This window comes from Lissotriton helveticus, chromosome 3_1, assembly GCF_964261635.1.
Source record: "Lissotriton helveticus chromosome 3_1, aLisHel1.1, whole genome shotgun sequence".
Lineage (NCBI taxonomy): Eukaryota > Metazoa > Chordata > Amphibia > Caudata > Salamandridae > Lissotriton > Lissotriton helveticus.
The window spans coordinates 781,504,160-781,530,549 of NC_136061.1; the positions used below are offsets into that span (position 1 = coordinate 781,504,160).

General features: G+C 49.9%; 1 protein-coding gene across 3 annotated transcripts in view; it reads right to left on the bottom strand.

Moving 5' to 3' along the window:
* The window catches only part of RRAS2 (RAS related 2), a 336,038-nt gene that overhangs the window by 15,219 nt on the left and 294,429 nt on the right, over positions 1 to 26,390 (bottom strand). For 2 of the 3 annotated variants that reach the window (XM_078681010.1, XM_078681013.1), the window contains one exon: positions 13,027 to 13,145. In XM_078681010.1, coding sequence (XP_078537136.1) covers positions 13,027 to 13,145 — 119 coding nt within the window. Of the gene's footprint in view, positions 1 to 13,020; positions 13,146 to 26,390 lie in introns of all 3 variants that reach the window. The other variant, XM_078681011.1, reaches the window with a different exon arrangement.

A 26,390-nucleotide genomic window follows, 5' to 3' on the forward strand; every position in this document is an offset into this window, starting at 1 on the left:
ACACAAAATGGCACAGAAGTATTTAAATGTGGGCGAGCCATTGACTACTCGAGACTGAAGTGTGACTGGCTCAGTTCAAAGACCTGTTGGGGCCTCGAGCCGAGCTTTTATATGGCTTCCGCGTGCCTTCCTCCCTCTATCCCTGATGTGGCCTTGGGGTTAGGACTGGGGAACTGGGTCACAGGTTCGAGTCTCTCTACCCCCTCTTTCTACCCACCTCTCTCTCTTTCTCTCTTACACACCTCATACTCTCTCTCTACACATCTCTCTCTCTCTACAAACCTATCTCTCTCTACCTCTAAGTGGCAGCCAGAGCCTGATAGCACTGCTTGTCCTTTTTAAAAAATAAAAAAAAAGACTTGGCATAGCCAATAGGTCTCGCCTTTGGGGCCTTATAAGTGTTTAACTATGCAACAGTTAATGTTGTTGCACCAAGGATATTGTGCTGCAAAACTAAATAAATATAGGGTCCCATAAGCGAGACCTATTGGCTATACCAATGCTTGTTTTTAAATGTACTTAAAGCTGTGAGCTACTCTCAAGGTGTGGACAGTAGCTCATGATGGGCTGGTTGGAGACACCTGTTCTATAATGTGGTATGGTGTCACGACCTACAGTGTGTATGCCTATCCCGCGCCGACATGTCCCTCTACTGCCTGCGTGATTGCACAGATGAAGATCTTGCCTGCAACTTGAGCAGTAAATATTGCTACTATTGTGTCCTCGTACCTCGAGCCCATTTAAAGACGCTAGCAATCCATGGAACTTAAGACCACTCCAAGATGGTCACCACTCCTGAGTCCTTCGTGAGGATTGGGTAGTCTCACAAGCATGCGCAAACTCTAGGTGACCATCTTGAGTAGGCCACTATATAAAGGCCACTTGACTGGAGTCCTGTGCCTGTTATTCAGAGCATTCCAGGACATCGGTGGAAGCGGGGCAGGAAGGACCCGTTCTAGTTAAGGAAGATGTGGAAACTCCTTCACGCCATTCCAGCGATCAATGTAAGAAGCCGGCTACTGGTAGGAGAGTCATTTATTTGGACCTTTTCTTAACAGAACTGCTTATTCATTTTAATTCTACCGAGTGCAGACCTCGGGGCTGGTTTGAGACAGAACTAGGCTGCCTATTTAAACAGCAACTGTTTTCTGATCCTCTGGGAGTATCCAAGGGACTACTCATGGGCAGGAAGCCCTGGAGGAAACCCTGGAGTAAGTTGCGTACTATGTGTGAGGATTAATACTGATGAATGTTAGGTGAAAGTTAACCAAAGGGCGTTTGTTTGAGAACCAATCTACCATTTATGTGTTCCGCTAATGTTCTGACTGACAAATAGAACATTGCAACCTCAAGCCTATTATTTTTAGATTTGCTCATTGTGTATTAGAGGTTCAGAAAATTCCCAAGATACCTAAGAAAACTGAGATAGATACTTAAGGGTTGAGAATCAAGTAGCAGAAAAATACCTGTTGTAACCCTCAGGCATTGTTCATTGTATTGTGTATAGTGTCAGGAGCTACTAGAACAGAATGTCAGAGTCAGTGAAACCTTAACTCTGTATATTTGTGTTTACTTTCCTTTACAGGTCTCCTTACCCACATCACCCTCCCTAATCTCTGTCCCCCTGTTGCTTGAGTTTGAAATCCTTTAAAAAACACAAGACAAGAGGTGTTTTGAAAAAGAGGAACAGTTTGTTTAATAAAACATTACGGACAAGAGAACAGTTGCAGGCACAAGATCTGAGGGCGGTCTCAATTTCCAATTGGTATATGTCCTTTTTTATACAAAACACAACAAATTATAAATGTTTCTGGGGTACCATAAATGGTGAGGAATTTTAGTTGCTGCCTTTTGGAGTCATAAATTACTGGTTAAATGGTTACTACAGATGGGTCTCGACCTCGTTTGGACACAATGTGGCCAGTGGATAATGTGTCCAGATGTCCGGCATGGGGATCACATGATCACTGTGTGTGCTAGGTCTTGATTGTTTATGTGTGCCTAACTCGTGTGGCATCTGACTTCTTATGGTGTTTTAAGGAACGCGTCTAGCCCCTCCGGCCAGGTGTGCTTTATTGGGGCAATCTCCCCAGACCATTGTAATGCCGCTGCACATATCCATGGGATTGATTAAGAGATTCCTCCCAAAGTGTTTGCCTGTCATCTATGCACCCTCCCACCTGTGACCCAACAATCACTGATCCCGGGTCTAGGTCTGAAGGCCTGCTTGACTACATATTTGCAAGTCGAGGTTGATGTGGAGCTCAGAATGGGCAATTCTATTAATAAGGACAAGATTTCATTTGTATCAAAGAATGCATGAATTTCCATATTAACACACCTTGTCTGGCCACTTTGATCCGCTCTGCTGTCAAATTCAGAGTCGGAGCTAGAGGAAGGTGTGTTTCTGGGGGTACTCCTCCCAAAGATCCAAGCCCCTGACATATGGTGTGTTGTGACCTGTCATAGTGTGGTATGGCCTTTAATTATAGTACTGTATGGCCTATTATTGTATGTTATGGTCTATTATATTATAGTATGGTTTTTCATTGTACTGTATGGTATGGATGGTCATAGCATAGATTGTATGGTATGTTATGGTATGGCCAGTCATTGTACAGTTGCATTTGGCCTGCCATTTTATAGTATGGTATAGCCTGTCATTGCATCGTATGGCATGGTATGGTCTGATAAGGCCTGTTATTGTGTAGCCTGTCATTGTATGGTATGGTATGATCGGTTATTATATAGTATGGTTGGCCGGACAGGTCACTGTTTGGTATTGCATTGGTATGTTATTTTATGGTAAGGCCTGTCAATGTATGGTATGCAGCAGCGGCCGACATAACTCATGGGACGGGGGGGTCGCGGGGTCGTGATTACGGGAGGGAACATTTTAAAACAAAATACTTACCTTGTTGCCGGCTGGTCCCGCGTCGCTACTCCTGCTCTCCTGCTTCCAATTTCAGCAACAGGAAGCAGGCAGCCTGGCTCCCTCCCCTAAGCCAATAACAATGCTGCAATTGCAGCGTTGTGACTGGCATGAGCGCCGTAATATGGTGCTCAGCCAGGGGCTGAAGGGGTGGCCCTGTTCTCCATGCAAGCTGTAATGCAGCCTGAATGGAGAAGTGGGGAAAGTGCGCATGACTGGTTTGGGCGGCCAGAGAGGGCAGACTAAACAGTCACTGCAAACTTTTAGGAGCGGACAAACCACTCCTCCACTGCCCTGCTCGCAGAGCATAGCAGCCCCACCCACTCTCAAAGGCTTGAAAGCAGTGGGGCGACGCTCCTCCACCATAGCAGAGGAGCTCCCCCGATGGTATGATATGTTAATGTATAGTATAGTACGGTAGCCTGTTTTTGTATGGTATGGTGTATTATAGTATGGTCAATCATTGTATTGCATAGTACAGTACGGCCTATCATTGGAATGATACGCGTAAGGGTCAAGTTCACGCTATATACATCTTTATAAATAAATAAAATAAATGGTATGGCCTGTCATTGTATAAGATGGTAAGAGAGTCCTCTAAGGAGCCCGAGGCCTTTGTTACTATATCTCGGTAACAGACAGGCTTCAAATTTTGAGCCCTAGTGCAAAGGCAGACGTTAGCCTCCATCTCTCTGGCAATCAAAGGCACACCTAGGGGGCACAATCAGCACCTTCCCCCACAGCATCTCTGGGAGGGGATCAGTAAATCCTGCAGCAGGAGATGAAACAGTTGCCAATCAAAGGCATTGTTGTATTAAAGCCCCTTTAGGCTCAGCTACATGAAAGGGGCCTTCTCGCGGATATGCTGAAACCCGGGCTTTCACCAAATATCACAAGAAAAACTCTTATTTGATAGGTTTCAATCCGAGTGTTTCCGTAAAGGAACAATTGTGAAAGTAGTCCTATCTATGAAGTCAGCTGGGCACCCTCATCCTGGAAAACAGGCTTCTTTCACTGGATGTAAGAAAAGCACCCATCTCACTGCAATCACTCAATGAATATTGTACTTTTATGCATTACACCAAGAGTGTCCAACGTAAGCCCTGAAGGCCGTATCAAGGTCAGCATTCCACGAGAAACGACAACTATGTAAATGAGTGCTGCTTGAAATCGTATGTGCATTTATCTCATGTGGACTTTCCCAATAAGATCTCAAAGTAGAGTACTGGCTGGATTACCATTTCGGCCACCATCCCCAAACCCTCATCCTTATATGCTGATGATTCGGCTGCGTCTTCGCTTTTACCTACTCATGCTGACATCTACGAACTCCCCTCATGGCCTCAGGAATGCAATGAGGATTACTGTGGGAAGAGAAGGTGTGGGATGCTTCGCAGTTCAAGCTCAGCAGACTGCAGACCTGTTCACTTTACGGTGCATCGGTCATGTCTCAAAAAATGACTTTTTCCGTGGGATACTTCACCGTCAGATACTTTGAGATGTTCTACAGTATAACAAGCCAAAGGTACATTGCCCAGTTACTTCAAAAGGTGCTTGTGTTTTTAGGCCGTCTCAAACACCGCATGTTGCTTCTTTTCCTTCCGCTCTTCTGTTGCTCCTTTTCCCTACCACCTACAATGATAATCTTGCTTCTTTCCCTTCCAACACCCTACTCCATCCGTTTCATCTCCCCACCTGCCTTTGTCCCTGTGTTCTCTACCCCAGCCACCCTCATCCGTTTCATCTACCCGCTAACCGCCCTTGGCCCAGTTCCATCTACCCCCTAACCGCCCTCATCCCTGTTTAATCTATCCCCTAGCTGCCCTGGTCCCTGTTTTATGCCCTTGTCCCCATTTTATCCCCATAACCCGCACTTGTCCCTGTATCATCTACCCCCTTCCGCTCGTTAGGGTTTCCTAATTTCCTGGTTACGTCTACCCCATCCACCAGTCTGTTTCTTCTACCCCACACCCACCCTGTCTCTTCTCCCCCATTCAACTTTTCCCTGTTTTTTGCTCTCAAATGTCCCGCTCCACCCATATCCCGGTTTAAGGTAATGGCAATGTTGCAGTTTCTTCTCCTCCCTCCACCCCCTTGTTTCTTCTTCGTCCTCCCAACAGACAAAAGGGCAAAACCCGATATGACCAGTCAGCACTGGCTACCTTATAGCGCTTTTTTAATGTCCTCCTCACCACAATCCGCCCTCCCTCCCGTTCATCACCCCTATTCGCCCTCTCATTCCCTATCAATGGTCGACTGACAAAGCCAATAGCTCCCCCATAGACGAGACCTATTGGCTTTGCCAATGATTGTTCTGAGGCAAGCACCTGGGAAAGAGCGCTTGGTCTGGTGGCCAGAAGGCAGTGTTGACATTTTTTCAAAGAGTGAGGATTTTGATCAGAGCTGGACCGTGGAGGGGCTTTGGAAAGTCGGAGCGCAACTTGGGGTGAATGTGCATAAGAGGTTAAGCACTTTAAGCAGCAATGTTAAGATTAAAGGCTGGGGTGTGTATTGTTTACATTATGGAGACTGACAGGGACTGAGCCGGTGCATGTATGTGGATGCTGGCTGACAGAACAAAGGTTGGTTGTAGGCCTAGGGAAATTGTGCATAAGTGATTTATGGCAAAACCAGACACCACTTAACCACTGCACGTCACATAGATGTTTAAAGTAACACTGAACACAATGCCTATTGTGGGAGGTGGTTAATGGGGAAGGGGGCTCTTAGGTTGTTCAAGAAAGTTGTTCAAGAATAGGGATCTCCACTGAAAGAAGGACAGTTAGTCCTGGTGCCACGAGATGTGCATTTACTAATTTGCTGGACATTCTCCGGCGGGCGGATGCCTCAGCTTAAGAGAAGTTCGTCCCCAGCAGTGGGTTCGTCCCCAGCAGTGGGTACGGTGGGCGCAGCTCCTACTCCCTTACAAGCAGCAAGATCACAGGTGGCGATAGACCGGGAGCAGTCTGGGGCATAGCGGGGCTGGGGCAATATCGTGGGATGACATTTTAAAAAAAGTGGCGAGTTTGGAGGATGGCAAGGGAGTTACATTTCAGTACACAAAGTGCTGAAACAAAAGAAATTCGGGTGACATGAAGACTTACTTGAAGCAGCAAACATTCCTGCCAACTGCGTTAGGGATCATTCTTGGACAAACGAGACAGTTTGGAGTCCCAAGCTTCTGGGATGGATGAAGTGAACAGCTGTGTCTCCAAGAGCGAGCGATGACTGTATTCTTTTTTATGCATGTTCAGATGCTATAAAAACAAGCAACGGGACAGGAAGGACGGCAGAAACAATGCGAGAGGAAGGTGGCGTGAGCAACGAGGCAACAACCGAGCAAAAAAAAGTTCCTCCAGCTGATCGCAAGCAGCGGAAGGACACAAATAAAAACATGAATAGGTACTTTTGTGATGCTCCTTTGAACAGACAAAGACAAGAAGAGGAAGTGACGTCTGCAGCCGCTGAGCAATAAAAAGAAAGAACATGAGTGACAATGAAACTAACCAATTCTCAATCAATCAATCAATCAGAGAACTTGTAAAGCGCGCTACTTACCCGTGAGGGTCTTAAGGCGCTGTGGGGGGAGGGGGGAGCTGCTACTGCTCGAAGAGCCAGGTCTTGAGGAGCTTTCTGAAGGTGGGCAGGTCTTGGGTCTGTCGTAGATGGGTGGGAAGGGTGTTCCAGGTCTTGGTGGGAAGGAAGGAGAATATCTACCACCGGAGGTTGTTCGTTGAATGCGCGGGACGGCGGCGAGGGCAAGGCTGGCGGAGCGGAGCTGGCGGGCGGGGGTGTAGAAGTTGAGTCTGTCGTTCAGGTAGGCTGGTCCGGAGTGCTTTGTGTGCGTGGGTGAGGAGTTTGAAGGTGATCCTCTTGTTGACGGGGAGCCAGTGCAGGTCTCTTCGGTGGGAGGTGAGGTGGCTGCGGCGGGGGACGTTGAGGATCAGTCGGGCTGAGGCGTTCTGGAGGCGTTGTAGTCATCGCAGGTGTTTGGCCGGGATTCCTGCGTAGACTGTGTTGTCGTAGTCCAGTCTGCTGCTGACGAGGGCCTGGGTCACCGTTCTTCTTGTTTCGGTCGGGATCCACGTGTAGATCCTGCGGAGCATGCGGAGGGTGTTGAAGCAGGAGGAGGAGATGGCATTGATCTGTTTCAACATGGAGAGGGAGGGGTCGAGGATGAATCCTAGGTTGCGTGCGTGGTCTGTGGGTGTTGGAGCTGCTCCCAGTGCGGTCGGCCACCAGGAGTCGTCCCATGCGGAGGGGTGGGGCCTAGGATGAGGACCTCCGTCTTGTCCGAGTTCAGTTTCAGACGGCTGCTCCTCATCCACTCGGCAATTGCAAACACAACAGTGATGGACAGAATGTGGATCAATGTCACACATTCACCCCAGTACAAAGATCTGGGCCCAAATCCATCGTTTTTCCACTCCACACCACCCTGGGTTAGACAATGGCGATATGCAAATCAGCGCTGACCCTGTGCCCCATGGGAACAGTCCAGTCCGAACTACAAAAGCCATGTCCTTCCCAGAACGGAATCAAGCATCCGAGGACCGGCCCGGTTTCGAGGTAACACCTCTCATCAGCCCGGCTAGCTTGACTCCAGTGGTGTGGAGTGCCTGGGACTCACGTCTGAGCATCCCCAGTACACTTAGAGCGGTAATTGCAAACACAACAGTGATGGACAGAATGTGGATCAATGTCACACATTCACCCCAGTCCAAAGATCTGGGCCCAAATCCATCGTTTTTCCACTCCACACCACCCTGGGTTAGACAATGGCAATATGCAAATCAGCGCTGACCCTGTGCCCCATGGGAACAGTCCAGTCCGAACTACAAAAGCCATGTCCTTCCCAGAACGGAATCAAGCATCCGAGGACCGGCCCGGTTTCGAGGTAACACCTCTCATCAGCCCGGCTAGCTTGACTCCAGTGGTGTGGAGTGCCTGGGACTCACGTCTGAGCATCCCCAGTACACTTAGAGCGGTAATTGCAAACACAACAGTGATGGACAGAATGTGGATCAATGTCACACATTCACCCCAGTCCAAAGATCTGGGCCCAAATCCATCGTTTTTCCACTCCACACCACCCTGGGTTAGACAATGGCGATATGCAAATCAGCGCTGACCCTGTGCCCCATGGGAACAGTCCAGTCCGAACACTGGAGTCAAGCTAGCCGGGCTGATGAGGTGTTACCTCGAAACCGGGACGGTCCTCGGATGCTTGATTCCGTTCTGGGAAGGACATGGCTTTTGTAGTTCGGACTGGACTGTTCCCATGGGGCACAGGGTCAGCGCTGATTTGCATATCGCCATTGTCTAACCCAGGGTGGTGTGGAGTGGAAAAACGATGGATTTGGGCCCAGATCTTTGGACTGGGGTGAATGTGTGACTTTGATCCACATTCTGTCCATCACTGTTGTGTTTGCAATTACCGCTCTAAGTGTACTGGGGATGCTCAGACGTGAGTCCCAGGCACTCCACACCACTGGAGTCAAGCTAGCCGGGCTGATGAGAGGTGTTACCTCGAAACCGGGCCGGTCCTCGGATGCTTGATTCCGTTCTGGGAAGGACATGGCTTTTGTAGTTCGGACTGGACTGTTCCCATGGGGCACAGGGTCAGCGCTGATTTGCATATCGCCATTGTCTAACCCAGGGTGGTGTGGAGTGGAAAAACGATGTATTTGGGCCCAGATCTTTGGACTGGGGTGAATGTGTGACATTGATCCACATTCTGTCCATCACTGTTGTGTTTGCAATTACCTCATCCACTCGGCGACGGCCTTCATTCCCTCGTGGAGGTTGATTTTGGTGGTGTGTGGGTCCTTGGTGAGGGAGAGGATGAGCTGGGTGTCGTCGGCGTAGGAAATTATGTTCAGGTCGAGCTGTCGGGCTACTTGTGCGAGGGGGGGCCATGTAGACGTTGAACAGCGTCGGGCTGAGGGATGATCCCTGGGGTACGCCGCAGATGATATCGGTGGCTTCAGAGCGCAAGGGCGGGAGGCAGACCCGGAGAGGAAAGATGTGGTCCAGTCGAGGGTCTTTTTCTGGATAACGGCTTCTTGGAGGCGTGTTCTTAGTGTGCGGTGATATACTGTGTCGAAGGCGGCAGACAGGTCCGGGAGGATGAGGGCTGAGGTTTCGCCGTTGTCTAGCTGTCGCCTGTGGCGGCGATGACGGCAGACTCGGTGCTGTGGTTGCGTCTGAATCCGGACTGGGATGGGTCTAGGATGTTGTTGTCCTCGAGGTGTTGGGTCAGCTGCATGTTGGCGATTTTTTCGATGACCTTCGCCGGGAAGGGGAGCAGGGAGATGGGCCGGAAGTTTTTGAGGTCTTTGGGGTCCGCCTTGGGCTTCTTGAGGAGGGTGTTGATTTCGGCATGCTTCCAGCTTTCCGGGAATATCGCTGTGTTGGAGGAGATGTTAATGATCTTCCACAATTAGGGTGCGATGCTTGCGTCAGCTTTGTTGAACACGTGGTGTGGGCAGGGGTCTGCCGGAGATCCTGAGTGGATTGAGTTAATGACTTAGCGTGTCTCTTCGTCGTTGACGTGGGACCTGGAGGTCAGCTGGTTGGTGCAGGTGGCGATCGGGGTGGGGTTTGTTGTGGTCGGGGCGGGTGAGGAGTTGAAGCTGTTGTGTATGTTGGCGATCTTGCGGTGGAAGAAGGTGGCCAGTGAGTCGCAGAGATCTTGCGAGGGCGGGATGTCGTTGGTGTTGGGGTTGGAGAGTTCCTTCACTAAGTTGAAAAGTTCTTTGCTGTCGTGTACATTGTTGTCCAGTCTGGCTGTGAAGGACGCTCTCTTGGCTGTTCTGATGAGGTGGTGATGTCTGCGAATGGCGTCTTTGTGGGCTGGGTGGCTGTCTGGTGTGCGGTCGTGGAGCCATATCTTCTCCAGCTTCCGGTACGCTCGTTTGGAGATCTGGAGTTCTTCGGTGAACCAGGCGGCTTTCTTGCTGGGGTGGTTGATGGAGGTTTTCTTGATCGGGGCATGGGTGTTGGCGCAGTCGTCGATCCACTGTCTGAAGTTTTGGGCGGCTTCGTCTGTGTCGGGGTCGGTGGGTGGGTGGGTTCTGGGTGAGGGTTGAGGTCAGTTGGTCCTCGGTAACTTTGCTAACGGGGCAGCTGTTGGGTGCGGTGGTGCGTGGTTAGTTTCTTGAAGGTGAAGTGGATGCATCTGTGATCAGTCCAGTGGAGCTCGGTGGTGTGGTTGAAGGCGACGTGGGTGCTTGTGGTGAAGACAGGGTTGAGCGTGTGGCCGGTGGCGTGGGTGGGTTCAGTGACGAGTTGTCGGTGGCCGAGGTTGGCGAGGTTGTCGATCAGGGCGGTGGAGTTGGCGTCGTTGTTGTTCTCGAGGTGGAAGTTCAGGTCCCCGAGGAGGTGAGTGCGTGGGTGCTAGCGAGGTTGGCGACGGAGTCGTGGAAGTGGGCCCGGGGTGTCTGTAGATGAGTGTTCCTCTGAGGGTGGTGTTGGGGTCGGTGTGGATCCGGAAGTGGAGGTGTTCGGCGGAGTTGAGGGAGTCATCTGCGACGGTGTGGACCTGGAGGGTGGACTTGTGGACGATTGCTATTTCTCCTCCCATCCCGTTGGTGCGGTCTCTGCGGGAGATCTTGTAGCAGTCCGGGATGGCTATGGCGATATCGGGCACCGAGGAGTCGTTCCACCAGGTCTCTGTTAGGAAGGCAATGTCTGGTGCGGAGGTCTAGCAGGTCCCAGAGCTCGATGGCGTTTTTGCGTGTGGAGCGGGTGTTGAGGAGGATGCAGCGGAGGTGGTTGGGCCTGGCACTTGGAGGTTTGGTGGTTCTGTTGCAGGTGTAGTTGCAGGTGTGGCAGGAGAAGGGTCCGTGGGTGTGTTTTGGGGCGGCCTGGAAGCAGCGGCGGTCTCGGCCGCTGTTGAGTGCGTGGAGGGTGTTGGAGTCGTATCGGAGTCTGGCGGTGTGGAGTACGCGGGGTCCAGGGGTTCTGGAGCTGGGCGCGGGCCAGGCGCGGACGGGAGCAGACGGGCTTGCCTTTGGCACGCCCACTGCGCGTCCGGGCAGCGGATGCCATTTAAGGCGAGGAGGGTGGGATGATCAGCTGGGAGGCAGGAGCGGGCGGCGAGGGGCGTGGCCGCAGGGGAAGCGGCGGGTCACAGAAATGGGAGGGGCTATGGGGGGGAAAGCAGGGGGCTACAGCGGGGAAGCAAGGGCGTACTAATTACCAAAGTGAACGAACAGTCAAGGGGCAAAACAGTAGACACAGTTACAGACCAAGTAGTCAGCGGTGATCCTGGACACAAGAGGATCGAACCGGCCCTGGGAGCGGCAGCAGCAGGGAGAGAGTGCACAGGAGGCACTGATGTCGGCAGGGGAGCGATCCGGCCCTAGAGCAGGGTCAGAGGTCGCCTTTTTATATAATTGGCAGACTAAAAGGCCCTTTTTAGAGTTTACATAATTTTTTTATTTTTATTTTTAGAAACAATAGATCATCGCTTAGCAAAATCACATGCGTGCTGCCTACAGGAAAGGTCTAAACATTGTACCGTGTGGGAGTCAAAAAAGGCTGAAAAATAGCCCAAGTGGTTAAGCATAACTGGGGCTACACATTTCAAGTTCATCCAAATGTGAACCTTAGGTGCTAAAACTCAAGGATTCAATGAGATCCCAAATTCAATGCTTCCATTCATTCGTAATTCATTTTTGGCCACTATAGCCTGCCATGCTTCCATGGAGGATTTTGACTAGTATTTTAGACATTAAGATTGCCATTTAGGTTTTAGTGGAGCTAGATTCCCACTGCAAATTTGCAGAGCTCCTACTCCACCTAGGTCACTGTTCCACAGCCTCGTTTAGAGGTGGAAGAACTGTGAGGTTTCTGAAAGGGAAGCATCAGCTAGTTTTCCCATCAGAAACCTCGGTCATAAGAACCCATCCACCACACGGGCTCTAAGTCTATGAATCAGAAGGCCGACCCTATATAGGAGAGGCCTTCTTGCACATTTCCTAGCAGAGATGACCATGTGAGGCATAACAGTTCCAGGCAGTAAAAACGATTGATGTTCTGCCTACACGCTAGAGCCACTGTTTTCTAACTTTCCAATAATTAGCCCCAGGTTGAGGGATTGTGTCTACAAAATAAAATGTCTTCTGGCTACCGTATCACAGCGGACAGCTGGTATTCTGCTTTTGACAAAAGTTCTTCTGCTGCACTGGTGGAACCTCTTATGGTACAATGATATCTGCAGACATGGTGGCGATCTTCAAGCATAGCTGACAATTCACGGTTGTCAGGAAGGGCCTCCACTGATACAGCGGGATGACCCCAAAGTCCCTTGGTAAAACTGTTGATTACAGCGAACTGCTGGGACCCTTGTATTATAGTGGATGACATACAACCCGGTCACCTAATCCACAAAGTCCAACATTGACAGAAGAGATAGTCATTGCTTTTCTATGGGCACGTTTTGCATTCTCCTAAAAACAAAAACATACATCTTGATCCATTTCCAAATGTTCACCAGTTTCTATTGATATCCTCCCGTGCCTTTCGCTGCATGACTCAGATGTTAGACAACAACAGCATGCCCGGTATACATTGAAAAAACATACCAAAGTGTACACATATGAAGATCAGGCAGCCTGCAAAGTGTTGTTGTAAGTACAAGTGCTTCAATCCACCTAACGTCTTCCATTGGAATTGGTGGGAAATACAGATAAAACCTGCATAGCTATCAATGAATGTACCCTTTCAGCTGTGGGGCAACCCTGTGACCTTCAGCTGACTTTATGTCATCATGTGGAGTTGTATGTTCTGAACTGTACAGATGACATGTCGAATACACCATCAATGATTGATGAAAACCCTTTTCTTTTGACATATGTCTCTCTACATAGGCCGGAGTCCAACTACATCTCATAGGAGGATCTCTGAACCTTTTTTTCCCCGGATCTCTCGGACGGAAGAGTCCACTGCATAGTGCACATCTATTGAACGGAGTAGTAGTCAGGTTTTCCTATTGGATGACTAAAAATAATACAGTGAAACGTGTTTTAGATGGTACTAGGTGGGACATTAATGCAACGTAAACATCTAGATAAATCAAATACCTTCACCTTATAACTCTCACGAGTTCATGAAAAGATTGGTCTACATTCATTCGGATTTTTGCTGATGCTTCCATATAAGTAACTTTAAGTTGTCGTGCTAGTTGCTGTCCTTCTTCTAGCGTAACCTGAAATAGAGAATTACGTGAAAGGTTAGACACTGCATTCCAGTTTTAGGAAAAAACTATTTGATGAAGATGTAAGATACAGGTTAATGGCCAGATATTATTTCAGAAACTACGTTCCAATCAAAAGTTCCGTGACTGATAAAGTTACATGATGCACTCCATTCTCAAGCATTCAAAATCTCCTTGCGATTCCTGGCTGCTCTCCAAACATATTTGCATTTGTTCCAGTTAAAATCTCCTACTGCCCAAGCAAGTGCTTCTTCGCTATCATAAAAGATAATCTCTGCATGTTAGTGCTGAATACAGTACTGCTGTCTGGCCATTTACGCCTCATTCTAATAATGCAGTAATTTTGGAATGCAAAAGGAGTGTGGAATATCTTTTGAATCAATTTTCCTTCACGCATTTCCACATGCCATTCACCACTTTTTTTAGATAGTTCTCCAGCAACGACTTGCTCCGGGTCTCATCTGAGACCACTAGTCACTTTGCATGTGGTAATTACGGAATTACATATAATACCGGTTTAGGATGAAATAAAAAGCCCTAGTCCGAAAATGTGAACAGACATGTTTGCATTTGCTCAGGGAGATAAAATGTTACTGCACAAACCCTCCTGTCAGAATGTAACACACATTGGCATAGCCAACAGGTCTCGCCTGTGCGAGAGCTATTGACTTTGACAAGGTTTATAAGGCATGTTGTCCAATAACACAGCTGCTGTGAAGTAGGGCTAAAAGTTAGAAAGTAAGTTCCATGACAGTCTTAGTGGGCAACGCAGACAATGGGAGGGTGGAAGAAAAGAAGAACCATGGGTAACAGTACTAAAGAAGAAGCATCATGGGCAACGGTATGGAGAAAGCAACACAGGCAACGGGAGGGAAGAAGCAGCACAGGCAACGGGAGGGTGGGAGGGAAGGAGCAGCAAGGGCAACGGGAGGCTGGGAGACAAGAAGCAGCATGGGCAACGGGAGGCTGGGAGACAAGAAGCAGCACGGGAAACGGGAGGGTGGGAGGGAAGAAGCAGCACGGGAAACGGGAGGGTGGGAGGGAAGAAGCAGCACGGGAAACGGGAGGGTGGGAGGGAAGAAGCAGCACGGGAAACGGGAGGGTGGGAGGGAAGAAGCAGCACGGGAAACGGGAGGGTGGGAGGGAAGAAGCAGCACGGGAAACGGGAGGGTGGGAGGGAAGAAGCAGCACGGGAAATGGGTGGGAGGGAAGAAGCAGCACGAGCAACGGGAGGGTGGGAGGGAAGAATCAGCACGGGCAACGGGAGGGTGGGAGGGAAGAAGCAGCACAGGCAACGGGAGGGTGGGAGGGAAGAAGCAGCACAGGCAACGGGAGGGTGGGAGGGAAGAAGCAGCACAGGCAACGGGAGGGTGGGAGGGAAGAAGCAGCACAGGCAACGGGAGGGTGAAGCAGCACGGGCAACGGGAGGGTGGGAGGGAAGAAGCAGCACGGGCAACGGGAGGGTGGGAGGGAAGAAGCAGCACGGGCAACGGGAGGGTGGGAGGGAAGAAGCAGCACGGGCAACGGGAGGGTGGGAGGGAAGAAGCAGCACGGGCAACGGGAGGGTGGGAGGGAAGAAGCAGCACGGGCAACGGGAGGGTGGGAGGGAAGAAGCAGCACGGGCAACGGGAGGGTGGGAGGGAAGAAGCAGCACAGGCAACGGGAGGGTGGGATGGAGGAAGCAGCACAGGCAAGGGGAGAGTGGGATGGAAGAAGCAGCACAGGCAACGGGAGGGTGAGAGGGAAGAAGCAGCACAGGCAGCAGGAGGGAAGAAGCCGCATAGGCAAAAATTAGAATCAACGTGGGCAACAGGAGGGAAGAGGCAACACGGGCACTGGGAGGGAAGAGGCAACACAGGTAAAAGGAGGGTGGGAAGGAAGAAGCAACACTGGCTACAGGAGGGTGGGAGGGAAGAAGCAACACTGGCAATGGGAGGGTGAGAGGGAAAAAGTAATACGGACAATGGGAGGGTGAGAGGGAAAAAGCAACACTGGCAACTAGAGGGTGGGAGGAAGAAGCAACATGGGCAAATTAAGAAGCAACACGGGTAACAGGAGGGTGGGAGGGGAGAAGCAACATGGGGAACCGGAGGGTGGGAGGGAAGAAGCAGCAAGGGGAGGGTGGGAGGAAAGAAGCAACACAGGCAAGGGGAGGGTGGGAGGGAAGAAGCAACATGGGCAAGGGGATGGTGGGAGGGAAGAAGCAACACAGGCAACAGGAGGGTGGGTGGGAAAAAGCCAGTGGGAGTGTGGGAGGGGAAAAAGCAACACGGGCAACAGGAGGGTAGGCTGGAAAAAGCAACACGGGCGACGTGAGGATTGGCGGGAAAAAGCAACACGGTCGACGGGAGGATGGGCGGGGAAAAAGCAACACGGGCAACGGGAGCGTGGGAGGGAAAAAGCAACAGGAGGTTTTTTTTTTTGAGAGGGGAAAAAGTAACACGGGCAACGGGAGGGTGGGAGGATAAAAGTAACACGGGCAACGGGAGGGTGGGAGGGTAAAAGTAACACGGGCAACGGGAGGGTGGGAGGGTAAAAGTAACCCGGGCAACGGGAGGGTGGGAGGGTAAAAGTAACACGGGCAACGGGAGGGTGGGAGGGTAAAAGTAACACGGGCAACATGAGAGGGTGGGAGGGTAAAAGTAGAACGGGCAACGGGAGGGTGGGAGGGTAAAAGTAACACGGGCAACGGGAGGGTGGGAGGGTAAAAGTAACACGGGCAACGGGAGGGTGGGAGGGTAAAAGTAACACGGGCAACGGGAGGGTGGGAGGGTAAAAGCAACACGGGCAATGGGTGGGTGGGAGGGGTAAAAGCAACACGGGCAATGGGTGGGTGGAAGGGGAAAAAGCAACACGGGCAATGGGTGGGTGGGAGGGGAAAAAGCAACACGGGCAATGGGTGGGTGGGAGGGGAAAAAGCAACACGGGCAATGGGTGGGTGGGAGGGGAAAAAGCAACACGGGCAATGGTGGGTGGGAGGGGAAAAAGCAACACGGGCAATGGGTGGGTGGGGAGGCGAAAAAGCAACACAGGCAATGGGTGGGTGGGAAGGGAAAAAGCAACACAGGCAATGGGTGGGTGGGAAGGGAAAAAGCAACACAGGCAATGGGTGGGTGGGAGGGGAAAAAGCAACACAGGCAATGGGTGGGTGGGAGGGGAAAAAGCAACACAGGCAATGGGTGGGTGGGAGGGGAAAAAGCAACACAGGCAATGGGTGGGTGGGGAAAAAGCAACACAGGCAATGGGTGGGTGGGAGGGGAAAAAGCAACACAGGCAATGGGTGGGTGGGAGGGGGAAAAGCAACACGGGCAATGGGTGGGTGTGAGGGGAAAAAGCAACACGGGCAATGGGTGGGTGTGAGGGGAAAAAGCAACACGGGCAATGGGTGGGTGTGAGGGGAAAAAGCAACACGGGCAATGGGTGGGTGGGCGGGGAAAAAGCAACACGGGCAATGGGTGTGTGGGAGGGGAAAAAGCAACACGGGCAATGGGTGGGTGGGAGGGGAAAAAGCAACACGGGCAATGGGTGGGTGGGAGGGGAAAAAGCAACACGGGCAATGGGTGGGTGGGAGGGGAAAAAGCAACACAGGCAATGGGTGGGTGGGAGGGAGAAAAAGCAACACAGGCAATGGGTGGGTGGGAGGGGAAAAAGCAACACGGGCAATGGGTGGGTGGGAGGGGAAAAAACAATACGGTCAATGGGAGGGGAAAAAACAACACGGGCAATGGGAGGGGAGAAAACTACACGGGCAATGAGAGGGTGGGTGGGAAAAAGCAACACGGGCAACGGGAGGGTGGGCAGGAAGCAGCACGGGCAAAAAGAGGGTGGGAGGGAAGAAGCAACACAGGCAACGGGAGGGTGGTAGGGTAGAAGCAACACGGGCAACGGGAGGGAAGAAGCAACACAGGCAATGGGAGGGAAGAAGCAACACGAGCAATGGGTGGGTGGGAGGGAAGGAGCAACACAGGCAACAGGAGAGTGGGAAGAAGCAACACAGGCAACATGGGGGTGGGAGGTAAAAAGCCAGTCGGAGGGAATTAAGCAACACAGGCAACAGAAGGGTGGAAGGGAAAAGCAACACAGGCAATGGGAGGGAAAAAGCAACACAGGCAATGGGAGGAAAAAGCAACACAGGCAATGGGAGAAAAGAGCAACACAGGCAATGGGAGGGAAAAAGCAACACGGGCAACGGGAGGGTGGGCGGGAAAAAGCAACACGGGCAACGGGAGGGTGGGCGGGAAAAAGCAACACGGGCAACGGGAGGGTGGGCGGGGGAAAGCAACACGGGCAACGGGAGGGGGGGCGGGGAAAAGCAGAACAGGCAACGGGAGGGTGGGCGGGGAAAAGCAAAACAGGCAACGGGAGGGTGGGCGGGGAAAAGCAAAACAGGCAACGGGAGGGTGGGTGGGGAAAAGCAAAACAGGCAACGGGAGGGTGGGTGGGGAAAAGCAACACGGGCAACGGGAGGGTGGGGAAAAGCAACACGGGCAACGGGAGGGTGGGTGGCGAAAAGCAACACGGGCAACGGGAGGGTGGGCGTGGAAAAGCAACACGGGCAACGGGAGGGTGGGCGGGGAAAAGCAACACGGGAAACGGGAGGGTGGGCGGGGAAAAGCAACACGGGAAACGGGAGGGTGGGCGGGGAAAAGCAACACGGGAAACGGGAGGGTGGGCGGGGAAAAGCAACACGGGAAACGGGAGGGTGGGCGGGGAAAAGCAACACGGGAAACGGGAGGGTGGGCGGGGAAAAGCAACACAGGCAACGGGAGGGTGGGCGGGGAAAAGCAACACGGACAATGTGAGGTTGGCGGGGAAAAGCAACACGAGCAATGGGAGGGTGGGCGGGGAAAAGCAACACGGGCAATGGGAGGGTGGGCGGGGAAAAGCAACACGGGCAATGGGAGGGTGGGCGGGGAAAAGCAACACGGGCAATGGGAGGGTGGGCGGGGAAAAGCAACACTGGTAATGGGAAGTTGGGCGGCGAAAAGAAACACGTGCAATGGGAGGGTGGGCGGCGAAAAGTAACACGGGCAATGGGAGAGTGGGCGGGGAAAAGCAACACGGGCAATGTAAAAGCAACACGGGCAATGGGAGGGTGGGTGGGAAAAAAGCAACACGGGCAATGGGAGGGTGGGTGGGAAAAAAGCAACACGGGCAATGGGGGGGTGGGCGGGAAAAAAGCAACACGGGCAATGGGAGGGTGGACGGGAAAAAAGCAACACGGGCAATGGGAGGGTGGGCGGGAAAAAAGCAACACAGGCAATGGGAGGGTGGGTGGAGAAAAGCAACACGGGCAATGGGAGGGTGGGTGGAGAAAAGCAACACGGGCAATGGGAGGGTAGGTGGGGAAAAGCAACACGGGCAATGGGAGGGAGGGTGGGGAAAAGCAACACGGGCAATGGGAGGGTCGGTGGCGAAAAGCAACACGGGCAACGGGAGGGAGGGTGGGGAAAAGCAACACGGGCAACGGGAGGGAGGGTGGGGAAAAGCAACACGGGCAACGGGAGGGAGGGTGGGGAAAAGCAACACGGGCAACGGGAGGGAGGGTGGGGAAAAGCAACACGGGCAACGGGAGGGTGGGCGGGGAAAAGCAACACGGGCAACGGGAGGGAGGGCGGGGAAAAGCAACACGGGCAACGGGAGGGAGGGCGGGGAAAAGCAACACGGGCAACGGGAGGGAGGGCGGGGAAAAGCAACACGGGCAACGGGAGGGTGGGCGGGGAAAAGCAACACGGGCAACGGGAGGGTGGGCGGGGAAAAGCAACACGGGCAACGGGAGGGTGGGCGGGTAAAAGCAACACGGGCAACGGGAGGGTGGGCGGGGAAAAGCAACACGGGCAACGGGAGGGTGGGCGGGGAAAAGCAACACGGGCAACGGGAGGGTGGGCGGGGAAAAGCAACACGGGCAACGGGAGGGTGGGCGGGGAAAAGCAACACGGGCAACGGGAGGGTGGGCGGGGAAAAGCAACACGGGCAATGGGAGGGTGGGCGGGGAAAAGCAACACGGGCAATGGGAGGGTGGGCGGGGAAAAGCAACACGGGCAATGGGAGGGTGGGCGGGAAAAAGCAACACGGGCAATGGGAGGGTGGGCGGGAAAAAGCAACACGGGCAACAAAAAGCAACACGGGCAACAAAAAGCAACATGGGCAACGGGGAGGGCAGGAAAAAGCAACACGGGCAATGGGAGGGTGGGTGGAAAAAAGCAACACAGGCAACGGGGAGGGCAGGAAAAAGCAACAAGATTTCAGATTGTATTACTGGGCGGCTACATTACAATATATTCAGGGATTAATAGGAGGGGGAGGGCTGGGTCCAAGGATCACAGCCAATTCCACCAAGGTTTATGCCACTGTTCTCGGGATTGAAGCGGAGAACGCATTTCTTAATCGTCTGGACTCATCCTACTTTAAAAGGACACGATTCAAGACAGTACAGGCTGCATACAAAGTATGGGAGGCCTTTTTGAAGAGAGTGGGATTAAGAAGATATAATAGATATACTCGGCTCTATAAAAACAGATCCCTTCTCTTAGAAATCTTTTCAGATTCAGTCATGGCAGAATGGGCAGGGAAAGGGATTAGAAAACTGGGTGATTTGATGGGCCCCCAGGGGATTGTTCAATTTGTGGAACTGCGGGATAAGTTTAATACAAGTAGGAACAGTTTTTTTAAATACCTGCAGGTACGCAGCTTTTTGTGTAATATACGGGGGGAGTGGCAGGATTTAATAACAATTGCATATTGGACCTGATAGGAATGGGAGGGGGTGACAATCCGCAGTGTATACGCAAATCTGGTTACTACTAAGCCAGATGATATGGAGAAGGATGGTGGTAAATGGGCGAATAAGCTGGGGATCGAGATGGCTAGATTTCAAGATTCCCTGGAGTTAGGTTGTACAGTGTTGTGTTCAGCCCCGCTGCAATCTCAGCATTACAAAACGCTCTTCTCGCTCTACTATACCCCGGCTAGAATAGCTCAGTGGGGCGGCACTTCAGGGACGACGTGCTTTCGTTGTGCTGCACCAGAAGCGGACATTATACATATCTTTTCTACATGTCCGCAATTCCAGAGTTAATGTTGTTAGGTGTAGCAACAGAATATAATAGCATGTACGAAGAATTTCTATTCTTAGCTATGGCTGTTTTAAGATTGTTGCTCGCTAGGACATGGCTGGAAAAGACTGCCCCAGCTATGCAGCATTGGCTTGCTTGTCTTTTGGCGGTTTACAATCTCGAAAAAGGGATATATGAAAGGAAAGGTAAAAGGGGTAGGGCATTAGGTAAGAAGATTTGGAAACCATTGATGCTGTGGAAAGGGGATAGGGTGGAGGTATAGTGGAGGGGTCCTAGTAACGATATACGGGTAGATCCCGCTCTGTGCTAATGGAATATACGAGCAAGAGTTTTCCTTTATGGTATTTACGACTGATTATGCTAAATCATTTTCACTTCTCTCTTTACTTGGGAACAATCTATTCTGTATGGATAAATAAACAATGTGTGTACCTTTTTTAATTTTTAATTTTATTTATTTACTTATTTTTTCTCTTATTGTGTATGCTGTGCTGTGCTATATGGGAAAAAACCTTCAATAAAAAATATTTTTAAAAAAGCAACAAGGGCAACGGGAGGGTGGGCGTGAAAAAGCAACACGAGCAACGGGAGGGTGAGAGTGAAGAAGCAACACGGGCAACGGGAGGGTGGGAGGGAAGAAGCAATATGGGCAGTGGGAGGGAAAAAGCAACACGGGCATCAGGAGGGTGTTATGTCATGTTAAAAATTTCTTATAGAGCGCGCGTACACCGAGAGGTTTCATGGCGCTAGGTATAGCAAGTGCCGGGGACAACAGAGGTTATACGTGGGCCTGTGTGAATAGCCACGTTTTGAGCAATCTCCTGAAATTTAGGAGATTGTTACAGGACCGGATTTCCAATGGAAGGGAGTTCCAAAGTCTGGGGGCCAGAGTCGCAAACCTGCGTCCGCCCTGGCTGTGAAGCTTGAAGGAGGGGGTGGCCAGGAGATGGAGGTTGGCGGAGCAGAGGTTGCGGGAGGGGATGTACCTAGGTAGAAGGTTATTAATGAATTGGGGGCTGCGGCCGTGAAGGGACTTAAAAATCATGCAGGCCGTCTTAAAAGCAACTCGTTGGGGGATTGGGAGCCAGTGAAGTTTTATTAGCAGGGGTCTGGCCGATTGCCAACGCTGTTGCTGATGGATCAATCTGGCCACCTGATTTTGGACCAGTTGGAGACATTTGCCTAGGAAGAGTGGAAGGCCTAAACAGATGGAGTTGGCATAGTCCAAGAGAGATAGTGCCAGGGCTATCACCACCTGGATCAAAGCCGATTGGGTAAGCATCCGACTAATCTTCCTGATCTTACGGATCTGGAAGAAGCAGGAGGACACAACCGTGCCTACTTGGGGTTTTAGGGAGAGATCCTTGCCAATGATCGCCCCTAGGCTTTTTACAGAGGGAGATGGAATAGGTGGAGAGCCGAGTTCTGGGGGCCAATAGTGTGCGGGCCAGATCCCATCTACTTGAACCAACACACCATTGAGTCCCACTAAGGACTCAGGGGGTGAGGGAACAGCCCAATACAAGAAGAGAGTGGTCCTCCTCTCCATTTGTTTTAATATGAAAAGAAAACTTATCTCAAGTGTCTGGGTGGGCTTTCCAGCCCACATCTAAGGCCACATTTGGGTGAATCCCCAGATTCTAAATATTGTGTTATGCAACAGAAATATCCCTGGTGTTTAGTGAGCATTGCAGTCACCTAGGAGGCAGACTGGAAATACATCACAAATGTGCCAACCAAGAGATTCGATGGGGAGGTACAGCCCCAAGACAGTAATGGTTACTGAAGTCCACTCCAAATATTTTGTTGTGTAACAAAATATCTTATATCAGTAAGTCGTGGTTATAAAGGCTGCTTGCAAAAATTGTGTAGAGTAATCAGGTAAAAAGCATCAGAGGCATTATTTTTCATGCAAATTAAACAATTTTGCAGTAAAAATATGTCTTGTTGTTTTTTAAGGTCTGGGCTCCGACTTGGTTGAACCTTCGCCCTTCAAAATCTTCCTCACATTGTGGGCTGTATAAGTGTCGTACTTCAGAGGGTGGGGGACTCCCAAAACCACTGGGGTTTTTTTTAATCACTGTTCTTAAGCCAAAGACCACTTACCCGTTCACTCCAAGCCAGGTTTTTAGTGTGTTCCCCTCCTGTTTTTATTTTTAAACTTACAACACACTTTGCTGTTGCTGTGTACCCCTCCCACCTTTCCTTTAGTGGCAGACACAATATATTTGATTACAATGTATATTTTTATGTATGCATGACATTTTGATTCACAATATTTTGGGCTTTTTTGTTTACTAATTGTTTTTGCATCTATTTTCAATTTTTTCCTTCAAACCAAAAAAAATAACTATCTGCAGTGTGGTGTCTATGGGCTTCAGGCTCCGATGTATGGGAAGACCAAGGAAATGGACTCTAATCCACCTACACCAGTGGTGTTGTACCAACAGGCACCACACAAATAAAATAATGGGGCCTCCTGACAACTACCCAACTCCACCACATCTCCCAAATACTGAACCCCTTTTGCTGCCACACTGTCATGCTGTGAACTCTAGACAAGAAAGATGCAGCAGTTTATGGGAAGCTGCAATAATGCAGCACTTCATCAACTTGCTTTCCAGGAGTGCACAGTAACAGGACGTGTCACTCATCAGAGGGACCGAGTCACTGGGCTTTAAGTTCGTTTTTAGCCCAGGATTGGTCACATGAAGGCTAGAAAACGAGAGAAGAGGTAGTAGTACGAGTGTGTTTTATGCATGCACAGTTTTCTGTACGCATTTGCGTATGTGTGTAGTTCCTTTCCCTTGGCATTTGGTGACCAGCACCTCCTTGTATCTGGCCACCACCTGCCCCATCTCATTAGTCTGCCCCAGTAGAACATGATCCTTCTTTGTTTATTGTTAACATTTTACTACGCCTGACATGTCGTGGTTAGCCTGATCATTCGTGACACTTGGTGGTTAAAACTTGCATATTTGCCACATGATTATTGTTTATGGACGTGAGAGCCAGATTTTCTCAATGTGGGGGCAGTACAATATATGAGTACTTGATGAAATTAAAAAGCTTGTATTTGCGGGCCAATAATAAATAATTTTCAAGCATGTGTTAGGGAGGATCTCTCCTAAAACAAATGACAGACTTTTTAGTGAGGAGGGTCTGAGAGAGCTCTGTTTTGGGGGCAAAACTGAAGGGCTAGTATTTTGGAAAAAATACTATTTTTCCTGAAACAGTTAATCTTAAGCGTTGGAGCAATTGACATAAATACTGCTGATTGGATGCTGAGCCAGTTGAGTGTGTAATCCTTATCTCCCTTACTCCCACTCTGATCTAGGGTCCTATTCTTTAGGATTCCTAAAATGCCTTCTGCTTTATGTAATGAAAACACAGAAACACAGTGAGAAGAAAAGATGGCTGGCACAAGGCCTCTACACACACCAGCATTTTAGTTCCACTGAAGGAGCAGATCAAGAAACGTCACTCATGTAAGGGACAAGAGGGAAGAGAAGACACACTAACTGCAAGGGATACTTTTTTTTCTATTACTGGGAACTTAACAAGACGTGTCCACCTGGACTACTGTCTGGTACCCATGTGCCCTTCACTTAACTATCCCGACGCTCACTTTGACTGAGGCAACACAGGTTGGGGGTGTGGGGGAGTCACACCACAGTGGAGAGGACCATACAAAAACTGCATCCATATGTTGAGAATGCTGAATGCAGTTTGACACTTCGATGCCAGAAGTGAGACGGTTGCAGTGTTTGGATCCAAGTTTGCTAGCACCTAGAAAACTCTACAACATGAGATGCTGGAGAATTTAAGGATGTAGGACTTGCAAGCATCACACACATTTTCTTTATTCTCAATGCCCTACAAACATATTATTGTGGGCAAAAAGCACAATTCCCTCACATGTGCATAATGATAAATACCAGAATTCCCTGTAATCGGTAAATGTGGTGTGATCATGCATTCACACACATCAGGTCATATTAATATAATTACATTCTGAGAGAGCCAGTGGAAGATCGTAGCCAGTGATTTGTGACACTGAATTATAGTTGTTGCTTGGCTATGTTCAATTGTGCAAAAACCGATGGACATACACACCATGATCAACATCATGAAAATAGTCCCTGGGAGAGATCACTTGGTGCAGTCAGGATAGGTCAACATGATGAGGCAGGCTCGCTCAAGTGACTGTTTAGCTGTCCTTTAATCAACATTCACTTGAAACACATCTACGTCTTTAGACTTTGACAACCTCACTATGGAGATTCTGCTGTTTGTGTGAACAATCTGTGGCTAAGGACATTCATAATTTGCACTTACTTCCGGTAAGAAGTTGCATCAAATTCAAGGCCTTATGCATCACCTATAAGGCGCTGCACAACATAGGCCCACAGTTTTTGAGGCGGTCATTGAAATAGTACTCCCCCAATACACCCCTTAATTCGGAAGGGGCAACACTTATGCTACTACCCAGGGTACGGATTGCCAACTGGGGTGGCCGAAGCTATAGAGCAAGATCCATCAAGCTTTGGAATATCCTACCGATCCGTATAAGGCCTTTCCTTTAATGGCCTACAGGACGGAACTTAAAACTTGGCTATTCATTACCTAGGGAAAGGTCCATTTACTCAGGATTGCTGGCGCCAAGACACCTTTGGTATTCGTGCGCTTAACAAATTACTGTAACATAACAATAGGTACATCCTTTATGCAACCAGAAAAACAGGAAGACATGATTTTCACCGTGTTTCCATAATATGTTGCACTTACCCCTACTTACAGTGTGCACTTGTCGAGATCTACATCAAAGAGAAGACCTGGAAATATCACAGAAAGGATGTCATCAGTCTGAATGGTGTTGTCGCAAGGTTACTGAACTACCTTTATCCACTTTTCTGCCTTTTTTCACAAGACCCACCTTGGCAGTGTGATATTCACAATCCACTAAGTGAATGCGGTCAAAGATTGGCATTGGGTTTGTGTTTCTCCATAGGTTACTGTAGCCTGAAAGTACACATGGTGGATGGCTGTATACTATCGGGTCGGCGGGGACCGAAGTATCTTTCCAACTAAGACATTATAAAAAACTAGAGTCCCAGAGCAATCCTGCGAGGTGAGGTCTGCACTGATGTAGGCACTTTTTCGTACCCAATATGCCATGCAACTCTCAGATTTTGGTTAGCAAAAACCTATTGCTTCACAACTGCCATGGATGACGGCTGCAGACATGGACCTGAAGTCGACGAGACCCAATGAATACTTATGAATCCAAGGCATTTTTCAAAATTAACTCAGTGGAATCGAGGAAGATAGAGCATGCATGAAACCAAGAAATGCTTGGGAGTTAGACGATTTCCCCTAGTGTCAGGTGACGTCTCTCCAAATATTGCAGCCTCCACCCATAGAATTTTAGGACTACTATTCTTTCAACTTACAGTAAACATGGTTGCCTTTTAAGTCCTTTCCTGTCTAGTATACTAAGCCCATGTATACATGTGGGGGTTACACCGGATGGCAGGACATTTGTTGTAGGAAATGTATGCTGGAGTTTTCATTACATAAATGTAAGAAAATATGTCTTATACACTTCGCTTGATGTCGGATGGGGATTCTGGGTAGGAGAAGCAGTGGGCAGTAGGTTAAATCATATATCTCAGGATTCGCTTTGTCCTCTAGATTAAAAAAATATCGCAGTAGTGTTGCCTGTGCAGAGGCTGATCTTAGGCACAAATGCTGTAGCCAGCATCCACTGAATAATTCGACATTTTTTGGGCATCTCCAACTGACATGGCTGTGATGTTGGGTCTTAACTGTCCGTATAATGAGTCCACTCACCAAACGCATGGTTTACTTTCCTAACTAAAGGAGTATGGAAATACAGGATGACAGTATTGGCTGCTGTCCAAATATTTCGAAGTGATAAATCATGTAAATGTGAGGAAAATGTGTATTTAATCCATAGTTCGATATTTATTGGGCTTTGAGGAAAAAAACGTAGTTGGATCTATGCAAGCAACACCATAGTTGGTTCTGCTGTCCTGTCTCTCTAATTTCTAGTTGGTAGGATTTCCCGAGTTTAGCTAACCGCAGGCACAATTATCAAAGCAATTCCTCATAACAAAAGTCTACGTTTTCAGCTTCT